This window comes from Mustela nivalis (genome assembly GCF_964662115.1).
Source record: "Mustela nivalis genome assembly, chromosome: X".
NCBI classification, from domain to species: domain Eukaryota; kingdom Metazoa; phylum Chordata; class Mammalia; order Carnivora; family Mustelidae; genus Mustela; species Mustela nivalis.
Genome location: NC_139040.1, coordinates 44226 through 59633, shown reverse-complemented (window position 1 = coordinate 59633; position 15408 = coordinate 44226). Strand labels below are relative to the sequence as shown.

General features: G+C 38.3%; 1 protein-coding gene across 6 annotated transcripts in view; it reads left to right on the top strand.

Annotated features, from left to right (window-relative positions):
- Positions 1-4863: 4863 nt before the first annotated feature.
- VAMP7 (vesicle associated membrane protein 7) overlaps positions 4864-15408 on the top strand; it is a 43553-nt gene continuing 33008 nt past the window's right edge. The window contains exons 1-3 of one of the 6 annotated variants that reach the window (XM_082716672.1): positions 4963-5094; positions 11577-11741; positions 14991-15145. In XM_082716672.1, coding sequence (XP_082572798.1) covers positions 15000-15145 — 146 coding nt within the window. In that variant the 5' untranslated portion in view covers positions 4963-5094; positions 11577-11741; positions 14991-14999. Of the gene's footprint in view, positions 5095-11549; positions 11742-14990; positions 15146-15408 lie in introns of those variants that run through there. The other 5 variants (XM_082716673.1, XM_082716671.1, XM_082716676.1 and 2 more) reach the window with 5 other exon arrangements.

The window sequence follows — 15408 nt, the reverse complement described above, 5'->3', positions numbered from 1 at the left end:
GGGGGTGCATCTCTGATGAACCTCTATAGTCTGCAACCAAACTAGAGGCACACTGTGACAGAAGAATGTTGTTCTGGAGAATAAAAATAAAGATATGTAAAGAGAGATGGGTTATCAGCTTTACTTTGTTACAGTGCTGGGAGAAGCAAGAAATTAGATTCATGGAATCTGTAATTAGATTATATGGAACTTTGAAAACCCCCTTTGTATATATAAATTTCCTGTGTGTATATAAAGTTAACAAAAATCCACTGGCATCTGGCAGGTTGTTTGGGAAATGGCTCTTGCAATTAGAGAGAAAAATGTCTTACCAGAAAACATTCTATTACTGATAGCTGCACATAGATACAGGAGGTTTAAATTAAAACAGTCTATAGGGTTTTTTTCCCCCTCTTATTACCATGGCTATGTGTAGCCATTAGACTGAGAAACAATAATTCATCAAAAGCTGGATGCTGAACGTGTTTGTTCTAATGCAGATGTAAATAAATGGTGAGAAACTTCATTGCTGTGTGGGAAAGACACCTCAGCACTAACTAACTAACCCTAACCTGGTGTTGGAACCAGTGATGGCTCAGAGAAACAGAGCAGGATAAAAGTGATGACTCTGACTGGAATGATCCACAAAGAAAAAAAATTAACTCTCCCATACTCAAATGCCAATGATTTTGTAGCTATTGATAATGTGTTAGCTCCCTCTGCTGATTGGAATTTCAAAGGAGAACAGGCACTCTTGACGTAGGACCATTTTGAACACAAAACTAAAAGGAAATTTGCCCAAGACCAAATATCCAGGAGAAAAGAAGCATAAACAGCCCTGGGGATCAGTGATGGAATGCAACAATGTACATGATTTTGATGTCAAAGCAACAGTCACTGGATTTGTCTGTGAACCACAAAATAACACATCGGGGTTCAATCCTATTAAGCGGAATGTAAAACCAGGGTCTCCCAGATAGGGTTAGCACTAGCCCAACAGACATTTCTAGAGCCTCTATTAGTACATGAGAGCTTGTTTGTAATCCAGACTCCATTGTTTCTTAGCTTTGTAACCTTTGCCAAGACCAGAAGATCTCATGTACAAAATTAGGAAACTGGATTAGGTTATCTAAACCATTAGTTCTGCAATTCCAGGCTTCGTAGCTACAGGAACTGAAATAGAAGTTGAAACCTTTACTTCATACACTCAAACTACCTAAAATCATCAATCATAAAGAAGTGATTCCATTCTTCAATAACTTGATGAAATAGTAACAGAATCTGAATTTGAAAACTATAAAATTACAAAGCCACCTATTTAAATAGTTCTGTATGCACATTAGTGTATATATCCAGAAGCATTTTTCTTGGAAACTACCCAATATATTTTTAAAACTGTAGATATTAATTTATTACCAGGATAAATGGTGTATTGGCATGCTAAATAAGGCTAATTAAAAAAAAACATATAAGATCATATCGCTGCTCTGCTCTAAACTCTCTAATGATTTTCTGTTATAAAAGAATAAAATCCAAATTCCTTCCAGCTTCCACAGTCTTGCAAGACCCTCTGGCCATAAAACAAGACATAACAGAACTCCAAGCACAGAGAGCTAGTACAAAGATCATAAAATGGGAAGGAGCTCACAATATTTAAAGGCCAGAAAGAAACCTGGTGTGATCTCTCCTCCTCCCACTCTTCACTTCTTCTACCTTCCAGTCACTCTGGCTTTAATTCTGTTCTCTCTTACCTTCTTGTGGCTGATTCCTTCTTGACTTTCAGGTTTCAGCTTAAATGTTACCTCCTGAGAGAGACCTTCCCTGATTTCCCAATGTAAAGGCTTGTGCTAGAAATATAAATTTTGGAGCACAGATATATTACTTTAGATAAGCTATATTACTTTAGATAGAGCCCTAAAATCTCTAAATTGAGGCAACATTTAGGGTTCACATAGTTCTTAACTCAGGACTGTCTGGTTCCAAACATCATTCTCTTTCTAGGACACTATTCCCTCTCACAAAGAATAGGTACTAAATAAAATTAATACTAATATGAAAAGTAAACCTTTGCAGGGGGCGGATAAAGGTGAAAAAAGAAGAAGTATATACTTTAATGAAAAATGAAGAAGTGATATTTGAGATAGGTATTGAAAAATAAATAAGATTTAGATAGGAGAGGCAGCATGTACAAAGGCACTGAGACATGAAAGAGCATGGTACTGAAGTGTTAGCTCCATGTAGGCAAGGACATTGTCTGTCTTTCTCACTGTTATATCTCCAGGATATATCACAGGCCTGGCTCACAGTAGGCACTTAGTACATATAGTGGAAGGAATGGAAGGATACATGAATGTGTGAATGCCACCATAGAGAAGCAGGCTTGAACACAGAATGTTTTGGTGAGAGAGACAGAATATGAAGCAGGAGAGGTAGAGAGGGGCCAGATAATGGAGGGCCTTGAATTCTCTGTTAAGAATCTTAGACCTTATCCTCTATATAATGGGGATCCAATGAAGGTTTTTTTTTTTTTAAAGAAAGACTTTATTTATTTATTTGACAGAAAGAGATCACAAGTAGGCGGAAAGGCAGGCAGAGAGAGAGAGAGAGGAGGAAGCAGGCTCCCTGCCGAGCAGAAAGTCCGATGCAGGGCTTGATCCTGGGACCCTGAGATCATAACCTGAGCTGAAGGCAGAGGCTTAACCCACTGAGCCACCCAGGCGCCCCTCCAATGAAGGTTTTAAGTAGGATTTCAAAGTGATCAGATTTTGTTTTAGATAGAATAATCTTAAGTGACAAGAAGGGGCGGGTGGGGAGATTGTGAAGGAGACACTATCGGTACAGAGACAATCCTTCTGATTTCTAGTGCCCTGATCATTTCAGTTATGATTCTCTTAATGTACTTCAATTTGTCTATAGCCCACCCGGAGCTGATAACAATAACTAAGGTATGGTATATCCTGCACATATTATTAGAACCATGTGTATAGTGCCTCATGACCAGTACTTTTTTTTTTTTTACATGCTTGGAAAAATACAGAGGAATGGAGTAGAGGTAATTTGCACAAACTATCTCACCATTTATCATTTTTCCTTTTCTTTCTCCCTGAATATAAACTAAATAAAAGTAAATATTAGTTATCATTTTGTAAGACCAAATGAGGGAGAACCAATGACAAACACAGTGCTTGTTTGATAAATACTTATTGACATCAAGTGCTTACTCTGTACCTGACACTAGTGTTCATTAATCATTGCAACAACCCTTGAAGACAGGTGCTGTTATTATACTAATTTTAAAGATGAGAAAACTGAAGCTTTACAAGTGAGGCATTTAGGAGATAGAATTAATATGTCTTGCTGATTGTTTGGATGTGAACTTTGAGGGAGTGAAATTACTCAAAATGATGGCCAACTTTCTAGTGTGAGCAACTGATTTTGCACGGTTGTGCTGTTCACTGAGGTGGGAGTAGAGGAGAAGGAAAAACAGGTTACAGGAGAGGGTAGAGTGGAAATGTACTAGGTCATCTGAGGACTACATTAAGTTTTAAGTGCTTGAAAGAGATGCCCAGCTGTCATTAAATATTTCAGTCTGGGTTACAGGAGTCTTTTCTGGGCTTCCTATATGTGGGAATCCTCAGCATACAGATGATAACCAAATCAGTGGGGATGGGGAGATTACCCAAGAAACGTGTGAGCATAGAGCAGAGCACTATGGGTCATGAGCATTTCAAAAGAAAATGAGGAGGTGCCATAAAAGTGGGAGGGGAATGAGGAATGTGAATCACCTTAGAGATAAAAGAATAGAAAGTGCTATGAAGTGAATGTTTGTGTCTCCACCCAATTTATATGTTGGAGTCTAGCTCCTCAATGAGAGGTAGCTGGAGGTGGTGTCTTTCTGAGTTAATTAGGCCAGGAGGATGGAGCCCTCATGAATGAGATTGCTGCCCTTGTAAGAGATGTGTGAGAGCTGATGTCTCGCCTTCATGTAAAGATACAGCAAAAAGACAACAGTCTGTAAGTCAGCAAGCAGGTTCCTGCCAAAACTTAACCATACCAGTATTCTTGTCTGAAACTTCCCGGCCTCCAGAACTGTAAAAAATAAATTTCTGTTGTTTAAGCCATCCAGTTTGTGATATTTTGTTAAAGCATCCCATACTAAGAGGATTTAAAGAGGAAAATAATCAATGTAAAATCCTGCAAGTATGAAGTATGGTAATTGTTGAGAAGGGTCTATTGTTTTAGCAACACAGTTGAGAATTTTGACTGGAAAAGAGAGATGGGAAAAAGACCACAGGTTAAGTTTGTGCGGTGACAGGTTTTGAGGGGTGTGGAGTTGAGAAAGGTGACTTCGGAATGTTTTAGATGAGAGAAATTCTGCCATTCTTTAAATGCTGATAATAAAGAGCAAGTAAGCAGGGAGCCATTTGAGGAGTCATGAGAAGGAAGGGTTCATCAGTGGAGCTAGACACAGTTGGCAAGAGAGAACACGAATGTAAAGGGGAAGGGGCGAGGAGGCTTAGATCAAACGAGAGGAGGCGAAGGAGGAACGGTTATTATTTTTATTATTATTGCAAAAGAATGGGAGAAAGGATTATCGAGGGGTCTAAGGAGGTTGGGAAATTTCGTGGCGAAAGTAGGGAGCTCCTGAGACACGAATTCTACTTTGTGCAATAACAGGAGACGTTACCTGCTTAGAATAAGCACAGAGATGTCGGGGCAAGCTTCGCTCTTCATCTATCCCACCGACTCAACGCTGGTGAACTCTTTGTGGCCCTGCATCCTTCCTTTTGCCGGAGGAACTCCCTGATGATGTTTAGCACAAGTTATTGACTGTGAGACAGACAGGGCGATACGCCAGTTGGAACTACCACTCCCAGAATGCAGTGCGGCTACTGGGAAGTGCCGGGGCTGGGAATGCAGCAGGTCCCGCCCTACAATCCATTTTCATTGGAGGAACGCTCACATTCCCAGGAGGCCGCGCGCGGGCGGGGCGCTTTACGCGGAAGCCGGTGGCGTCCGGTCCCAACCTCCTCCGGGAGCGGGCAGTCGGTGGTCCGCCCCTGGCTTACGCCGCTCGATTTTGAGCCTACGCGCTCTTAGGGGGTGCCCGGACAGGTAAATGGTACAGGGCGCGCTCGGCAGAAGGCGGGGAGACGGCGGCGGAGGGAGGGCAGAGGTGTGGACGAGAAGGTGGTGGGGTGGAGTGAGGAGGCAGTGCAAGGGTGACTTGGGCTTCTCTGGTGTCGACGGTTCGAATTGTCGGGCGGGTTCAGTTTTGGCGAGCTGCGTTTTGTGCCGCTGAAAACGTCTCGAATTAAGGAGTGTTAGAATGCGTCACTTAAGTTGTTGCAAGAAGGAGAAATGTTAACTTTCCCTCAGTTCGCATTCTGCAAGACCTTTCTTTAGCCTTTGAATCTTGAGATTCAGTCTTTAGATCTGAGTCTTCTAAAAACTAATCTCTACGCCCTTGTTTTGATGACGTCACTTTTGGGTTCACCTACTTCTGAGCTCCTTCGTGTGTTTGTACACCTCCGCGTGCCCTTCACCACCATTGTTTCATTCCTCTTCGGTTTGGATAAGGACTCATTATCTCTACCCAAACCTATTTCCACAGCTTCAGACCTGTATGTTATTGTAATAATTGGCCAATATTTAACAAACTCAGACCATGTACTAGACTCTTTCGTAAATGTCTTACATCTCCCTCTTTCATATCCACCCACAAATGATCAGTTGTCAAGTCTTTTTCTTTCTCTTATTAATTGCGCTCAACTACCTGTACCTCCATTGTTCCACCCTTGATCCGAGAGACATGTTAGGCCTTGGAATAGCTGTGGCTGAGAGCAGACTCACTCACATGTTTAATAAGTATTTATTGAACAGCTAGTATGTCCTAGAGACTCTTCTAAGGTCAAGGGATATAGCTAGAAACAAGTCGTAGATCTCTACTCTTAAGTAGTTTACATGTTTGTGTGTGTGTGTGGGCGAACAGGAATAATCCGGATGATGTGATGTGGTAGTGATAGTTAATGCAAAATAGAGCAGGTGGTTGACTTGACAGGGTAGGCTCCTATCCCCAGAAAGTCAGAGAGATTGAATTTGATCTCAGAAGAGTACCATAAAAGAATATTTGTAACACCAGCAAGAATACAGCAGATCTGTAACCAGACTTCAGGCTTTTCATAAACACCTCTTCTTTTCCTCCGCCATATCAGTATTTGTTCTTCATTCTTCTGTCTCCTCCAAGGTTATTACATCAGAATTGGTGGTTTATCTGTCATTGGATTATTTCCTCCTAAAACCCTGACAGAAAGTTGGGGATTAGAATAGATTAAAGCAGTTGAACTGTTTTATCTTAATTAAGGAGGTAATTTAGTAATCAAAATATCCTTCTTACCAGGTCTTACTGAATATAAAGTTACTGTTGTTTAAACCAAAAAATGCTGAGTATTCATTCATTTATTTAACAAATATTTGACGGAAAATTATATGCTATGCACTGTGCTGGGCACTGTGAGCTGGTGAGGATAAAACGAACTTGGCCCTCTCTTCCAGAGGAGTAATTATAACAGTATGTGGAGTAAATTCCTAATACATAGGCTGACACCTGCATTTTTTCTTCACCCAGTGAAATAATCACAAACCTCTAAGAAGTCTGAATAAATTTGTACATTTTTAGATTATTCACTAGTTACACTTTATTGCAGTTATTTATGTCTGTCTTTCCCATTGTACTATGGCTTCCTCTCTTACTGGGCTTCATATCTCCGGTGTCTACTCCTTTGGCTATCATATACTAAATCCTCAAAAAATATGTGTTGAACTGAATTAGAAAAACAATTTGATCCAATACATTAATCCTTTCATTTACACAGGCCTTCTTTATAAAAGGTCATTGTACTTATTCCTAAAACTTCTCATTCACCAAACGTGGACCATTCCACCTCATCAGGCCAGTTTACCTTCCCTGGTTTGTTCTCACTCTGTGCCTTCTTTTGTTCCATACCTCTTCCATAAAATGTGTTCCCATCTCTTTCCCAAGCACTTTCCATGCCCCCTTCCCATTTAACTTAATGGGCCAATTTCATAGTATGTGAGGGTGGAAGCAATCTAATGTTTCCTTTGAAACATTCTGCTAATGAACTGTTGCAAGGATTAACACAATACATTCCTTTGCAATAATATAAATAATGATACAGAATGCATTTTTTTGATTTTGTATTGACTGTTAACCATGTGCTATGTGAGAAGTTAATTCTTCCCCTTTTTTTCTGTTTGGACAGTTGCACAACCTTTATTCATATAACACGTTTTAGTGTCATTTGGTTTCCATGTAATACAGACACATCTTTAAATATTATTTTCTCCTTAGCCTGAGCTAATTATTATTTTGTCCCTCTGTCACTTTCTAAATGTCAAATCTTAATTCTTCAAATAAAAGGTTTCTATTATGCAGAGATCTTTCAGTTACGGTAAAAGATAAATTTTGTCTTTGATTAAAAAACACAACAGGAATACAAGAGTGCTTGAGTCATGATTGTGATTATGATTTTAGGATGTGCCAGCCTAAGAGCAGCCAGATATGCTTCTAAGACATTAAAAATTCGGCACTGTCATTTTAGAGAATTTCTTAGCTCTTTGGCCTTTATAATGCAAATGCAGCATGGAATTGTGTGTCATCATTTATAGGGTATACATGTATATCTGGAATATTAACAGACATTTTTTAATGTTATCAAAATAAGAATATAGAAATTAAAAAATCCTAAGAACACATAGACTTGAATGTAGAAAAACTGATTTGGCCTTTTTCTTTACTCAGTTCCCTAAAACCATCTTCATCGTCTATTTGAAGATGCCTCCACTGAGGAGCAGGGTTTTCATTGTTGCTGTGCTATATGTAACTTGTTCTTTATTTTTATTTTTATGTATTTTTTTCTAGAGAGGGACATGGGGAATGGGGAGCAATCTTTTTAAGATTTATTTATTTGAGAAAGAGTGTGTATGTGGGTGTGTGTGTATGCGTGTGCGGGTGTGCGCGCGCGTGTGTGTGAAGGATAGAGGAAGAGAGAGTCTTAAGCAGACTCTGTGCTGAGTGTGGAGCCTGGCACACTATGACCTGAGCCAAAACCATGAGTTGGTTGCTTAACCAATTGTGCCACCCAGGTGCCCCAAGCAATTTGTTTTTAACACAGGTAATCCCTTACTTACAAATGGATATATTTCAAAAATTCCTTTTTAAAATTTTTTTTGAAGCTTTATGCCTTTTTCTTTATAAGTAATGCTGTTCGGGGCATTTCAGTTATTATGCCAATTGGTAACATCTTAATCTTCAATTTGATGGACTTGAAAATCTTCACAGTTTAAAAAAACTACATCTAGAATTCTCAGTTGGATTCCCCCATGACATATCTTTTTTTTTTTTTTTAATCGTGGCAACTAAAACAAAGGTGTCCTTAGAATCTTCTTGTAGAAGTAGAAACAGGCCTTTCTAACTCCAAGTTGTTGGAGGTGGCCCTTCTCTCTATGGACAGGTTTCTAATGAGAGTAAGGAAAGAGTGGTATGAATATATGGAGAGGGAAGAGGAAGAATGATTTGGGAGGAATAGTGAGGTTCTCAGATGTTTTGTGTCCTCAAAAAAGATACGTTGAATCTTGACAGATGGTACCTGTGAGTGTGACTTTATTTGGAAATAAGGGTCTTTGCAGGTGTAATTAAGATGTAAGTTAAAATGACGGTCATAGTGGAGTGGGTGTCCTAATAAAAGAAAAGACCCAGAGATTTCTATATGAAAACGTGGACACGCATGAAGAATACCATATGACTGTGGAGGCAGAGATTGTGAAGTGCTGCAGCTGAAAGCCAGGGAATGCCAAGGATTGTCAGCAGACTACCCAAAGCTAGAGAGAGATAAGAAAGGATTGTCCACTATAGATTTCTGAGGGAGCCTGGCTCTGCCGACATCTTGATTTTGGGCTTCTGGCCTCCAGAAGTAGGAGACAATAAATTTCTGTTCTTTTAAACCTTTGTGGCTTTTGATACTTTGTCAAGGCAGCCACAGGAAACTCATACAGGATTCTTAGCAGGAAGGAAGTAAAGCTGGGATAACGGCTCTGGGACCAAGCAAAGCTTCAGTAAGAGAATGGAGGAACAGTGTTGAGACACGACTTTCCTTTATATATCATTTTTTTTCCTTCTCTTTCTTCTCTGGCCTATCTTTTCCCTCTTTTTTTCTTGCATATTATATTTATATAGCATTTTATGGTTTATTACACTTTCACATACTGCTAGTAATTAGCAGAGGCAGGTTTTCACTTTAAATGTAGTATTCTTTCAGTTCTTTCTATTCCAGTTTTCAAGCGAAATGAGAAAAACAATTATCATATGATCTTGCTGATACGTGGAGGAAGAGAGGAAAAAATGAAGTAGGATGAAACTAGAGAGGGAGACAAACCATAAGAGACTCTTAATCTCATGAAACAAACTGAGGTTGTTGGGGCAGGGGAGGGATAGGGTGGCTGGGTTATGGACATTGGGGAGGGCATGTGCTATGGTGAGTGCTGTGAACTATGTAAGACTGATGAATCACAGACCTGCACCCCTGAAACAAATATGGTATGTGTTAATTAAAACAAAAAGACATTACAGATTCAGGTGATGGGGATTAAGGAGTACCCTTGTGAGCACCAGCTGTTGTATGGATGTGCTGAATCACTGAATTATACATCTGAAACTAATTTTACACTGTTAACTGGAATTTTAAAACTTAAAGGATATTACAGATTCTATTGCATGAGAGTTACAGTGGGGGCACATGAGGCTTGATAATAGGTGACGTTTTTAACAGTCTAGAAGAGAGTAAGAAATTCCTATTACTGGCATCTGAAAAGAAAGTTTCTGTTGCTATGTACCTGATATTTAACAGGTATGTTTTAATTGGGCGCTGATTTTCTTGAACAAAACACTGCTTCCCTGTAAATACATCCATTGTTCCTAATTATATTCCAAACAGTGCACTCCCTGTTCTGGGTGACTGTACTTCATGTAAACTTGAAGGCTATTGTCATATTCCCTCTAAGTCTTCTTTTTAAAATATTTCTAGTTTATTTAGCTATTCTTCAAACGATAGAATGTCCAGGTCCCTTACCCATAAGGTTGCCCTTCCATCCAGTCTTGAAATGCTGTACTGAGAGTTGAACTCAATATTCCACATATGTTCTAACCAGCACACAGGGTATAATGGTAATAGTACTTAAAAAGATCAAAGCACCCTATTTTAAAATGTGATTTAGGATTTAAGCATTTTAAGCAATTACCTGATGTTAGTTCATAATGAACTTACAGTCCACTAAGACACTAGATTTTCTTTTTTGTATTGTTGCCAAATTCAGTTTTCTTCTTGAAGCTATTAAGGTACTGAAGCTGCTACACTTTCATCTGTATCAGGGACCATATAATTTCTCATCTCTGTTTCTCTCTGTGTTATTGTTCCACTCTACTGCATGTCTCTTGGACTAACCAATGACTTCCTTCTTTATAAAATTTCAGTGGCTCTTTATAGTCTTCCTACTGTGCATCAGTAAACACAGATAGGAGCTGACATGTGTTCCTTCTTGACACTTGCTTTCCTTTTGGCTTCCAGGCCACCACAATCTTGTGGCTTTCCTCTCACTTTCTCAGTTGGTCCTTCTCAGTCTTCTCTGTGGGTCCCTGTTCTGTTCATCTGTCTTTCCCTCAGTTATTTGTTGTGCCTTCAGTTTTGTCTTTAGTTTTCCCTTAACTTTGATTGTGCCCTGTTTTTTTTTCTATATGCAAAATGTCTTCAGCAAATAGATCATGTTTAAAATGACAGGTATAGATGAGCTCTTCTTGGGATGAGAGAGCATAGAACCAAGACCCATGGAAAGTCATCATTTGGAAGTCAGCTAGAGGAAGAGGGCTCAGCAAGAAAACAAGGAGCAGCCAGACATGTGGGAGTGTTTCAAGAAGGAGGGTTAGTCAGCGGTGTTGACTATTCTTAAGAGGTCAGATAAGTGAGAATAGAGAAGTGTCCACTGAATTTTGCAGCATAGAGGCTGTTGATGATCTTAGCAATCATGGTTTTGTGGACCGTTGAGGTCAAAACCCAGTAAGTTAAAGAGTTAAAAAGAAGTAGAGAAGCAGAGATAGTGTATAGACTATGATTTTAAGAAATGGAGCAGTATCTGGAGCATGTTATAGGGTCAGTGAGGCTTTTAAAAAAGATCGAGGGAGTTAATGTATGAGAAAATGATTTGGAAATTGTAACTTACTACATATGTGTAAAGAGAAATCCAGAAAGAATATGGCTAAGGACCCAATTCTGAGAAACACCCTCCTTTAGAGATTGAAGAAACCCTGAGAGGTGTTCAACTCAAGACACAGATGAGTACTTCTGCTTCATGTGCGGTGTTTCAGTGCTGGGATTCCAAGAAGGAATCTCTGGATTCCCTGACTTCAGGCACTTTGTGGTCGGTAGCTGTGTTTCACAAAATATGGTTAAGTGAGTCACCTGCGTCTAAGTAGGCTTGTCTTAAATATGTTATTCCAGGGTCTTACCTCAAGTCTACTGATTCAGAATTTTAGGTGATGATGCCAAGAGTTTGAATTTTTAACAGTGACTGTCACTCCTCCACCCACGAGAACTCGTTCACCTATAGTTTAAGAACCACTGGCCTGTTGGATGGAACTGAACATGTTAAGAAATAACATTGAGTTGAAGAGTTAGTAGAAGAATAGGAAGGTACTTGGACATCTCTTTTTATAAATTTATACCATTATATAAAAGAAATGGGGCTGTTGGGTGGAAAAATAGTACAAATACATCAACATGAGAAAAATAACCTTAAACTCTTCCTGTGTTGTTTTAGAAATGTTTTGTTTATGAAGGATCTTAACATAATTTAAAGAACCATTCCTCTTGTGGAAGGTTTGGGTTCTTTTCAGTTTGTTTCTATTATGGATAATGGCTTTATAATAGAGGCAGTATATACTGTATGGATAAGATTATGGGTTCTAGAACCATTCCGCCTGGGTTTGAGTCCCAATTTTTATTATTTACTAGTTCTGTAATTTTAGGCAAACTGTGTAAGTTATCTGTACTGCAGTTTGCACATTTTAGTAGAAGTATCATAATAGTGTGTAATTTAATTGATGTAAGCATTGAGCGAGTTAATAGTTGTAAAGTGCTTAAAATGGTGCCTAATACACAGGCACTTAATAAATATGGGCAAGGGGAGTTAGAGAGGAGAAGGGAGTTGAGGGAAATTGGAAGGGGAGGTGAACCATGAGAGACTATGGACTCTGAAAAACAATCTGAGGGTTTTGAAGGGGCAGGGGGTGGGAGGTTGGGGGAACCAGGTGGTGGGTATTGGAGAGGGCACGGATTGCATGGAGCACTGGTTGTGATGCGAAAACAATGAATACTGTTACGCTGAAAATAAAAAAAAATTTTAAAAAAATATGGGCTATTAATATTGTTAATATGTATCTTTCTGAATCTAGAGTCAAACTTCTGTTGAACCATTAAGATAAATTTTCAGGGTGGGATTATTGCATATGTGGAATTAAGAAACAAAACAAAGAAAAAGAGACAAAAATCAGATTTTTAAATACAGGGAACAAACTGGTGGTTGCCAGAGGGGAGGTGGGGGGGATGGGCGCAATAGATAAAGGGGATTATGAGTCCACTTATGGTGATGAGCACTGAGTAATGTATGAAATTGTTGAATCATTGTATTGTACACCTGCAACTAATATCACACTGCATGTTAATTATACTTCAATAAAAAAAAGGAAGAATCCCCTCTTTATGTCCCTTTACTGTTTATGGTAATTGCTTTTCAAATGGTGATATCCAGTTGTGCTGTATAATTTGTTAATGCACCTTATCTATCAATGTGTGTATAACATATATGTTACATTTTATATATACACACGTGTACATATTTTGTGTGTCTCTCTATATATCAGTATGGTTTAGGGTTGTAAACTTGTACAAGACTGTGACCTTTTAATTAAGCCTATTATTAAGTGTTTTGCATTAATATTATAGCATCTTGGGCAGTAGTGTCTCCAGGTACCCAAACAAATGGAAAGATATTCTGTGCTCATGGATTGGAAGAATTAATATTTTTGAAATGTCCACACTACCCAAAGCAATTTTCAGATTCAGTATAATACCTATCAAAATACCAATAGTATTTTTCACAGAACTAGAACAATTAATCCTAAAATTTTATATGGAACCATAAAAGAACCTAAATAGCCAAAGCAGTCATGAGAAATAAGAACAAAGCTGAAGGTTTCACAATCTCAGATTTTAGGATATATTAGAAACCTTCAGTAATCAAAACAGTATGGTGCTGGCATAAAAACAGACACATAGATCAATGGAACAGAGTAGAGAGCCCAGAAGTAAACCCATGATTGTATAGTCCATCAATCTTCAACAAAAAAGGCTAGAATATACAACAGGGAATAGATAGTCTCTTCAACAAATGATGCTGGGACAACTGGACCACTGTCTTACACCACACACAAACTCAAAATGGGTTAAATACCTAAAGGTGAATAACAAAACCATAAAACTGGAAGAAAAATAGGCTGTAATTTCCTTGACATGGGCCTTAACACCATTTTTCTAGATATGTCTCCTAAGGCAAGGGAAACAAAAGCAAAAATAAACTATTGTGAATACATCAAAATTAAAAGCTTTTGCACAGCAAAGAAAACCACCAATAAAACTAAAAGGCAACTTACTGAATGTGAAAAGATATTTGGCAAACGATATGTTCATAAGTGATTAGTATCTAAAATATATAAAGAACTTATACAACTCAACACCAAAACCCTGCACATAATAATCCAATTAAAAAAGTGGACACAGGACCCAAATAGACAGTTTTCCAAAGAGAGCATACAGATGGCCAACAGACACATCAAAAGAGGCTCACCATCATTAACCATCAGGGAAATGTGAATGAAAACTACAGTGTGATACTGCTTCACACTTGTCAGGATGGCTAGTATCAAAAAGACAAGAAAGAGGTATTGGCAAGGATGTGCAAAAAAGGGAACACTTGTGCACTGGTGGTGGGAATGTAAATTGGTGAAACCACTGTGGAAAGCAATATGGAGCTTCTTCAAAATATTAAAGATAGAAATACCTTATGATTCAGTGATTCTACTACTGGGTATTTACCAAAAGAAATGAAAAACTTACTTGAAAGAATATATGTACCTCTATGCTTATTGCAGCATTATTTACAGTAACTAAGATACAGAGGCAACCCAAGTGTCTATTAGTAGATGAATAGATAAAGAAGATATATACCATATATACATGCACCATATCTTTATCCATATATACATATCCATCTTCTTTATCCATATATATATATGGAGATATACACATACAATGGAATATTATTAGTCATAAGAAAAAATGAGCTCTTGCCATTTGCAACAACATGGATGGACTTAGAAGGTATTGTGATAAGTGAAATAAGAAGCAAATACTGGATGATTTCACTTACATGTGGAATCTAAACAAATGCTTAAAATACCTGAAAAGCAGAATCAGACCTGTAAATACAGAGAACAAACTGATGGTTGACAGAGGGAAGGGGGATGGGCAAAAAGGGGTGAAGGGGAATGAGAGAGATAGGCAACCATTTATGGAATGAGTAAGTCATGGGAATAAAAGGTACACCATAGGGAATATAGTCAACGTGTTGTAATAGTTCTGCATGGTGACAGATGGTAGCTACACCTGTGGTAAGCATAGCATAAATTGTAGACTTGTCAGATGACTGTGTTGTATACCGGAAAGTAATGTAACATTGTGTGTGAAATATACTTCAATTGAAAAATAAGTGAATATTGAAAAAAATACCGTTTTCAGGTAGATGTTGGTAAATGATGATTTTCTTTTGAAAGATCTTGTCAAAGAAATATTCTAAGTGTTGTGTGTCTTTTTTCCTTTTGATAGATTGAAGCCATGGCCATTCTTTTTGCAGTCGTCGCCCGAGGAACGACTATCCTTGCCAAACATGCTTGGTGTGGAGGAAACTTCCTGGAGGTGACAGAGCAGATTCTGGCTAAGATACCTTCTGAAAATAACAAACTAACGTACTCACATGGCAAGTGAGTTCTGCTCTGCATGGGTAGAGGGTGAAAGACGTAAACTGTGTTATAATCAGAATGATAGAAAACTAGAAAACAAGGTTCTTGGTAGATAATTTGAATAAACAGTAACCTTTACCAGCTTAGACAATGGTCTGTTCTACTCATTATAAAGTTGAATTTAAATTATTTTCATCATCAAAGTGATATTAATATTTTAAAGAGAGGTATGGTAATGTTACTTGTAAAAAATAACTTATAGAGCTTTAGGATATGTGCAACAT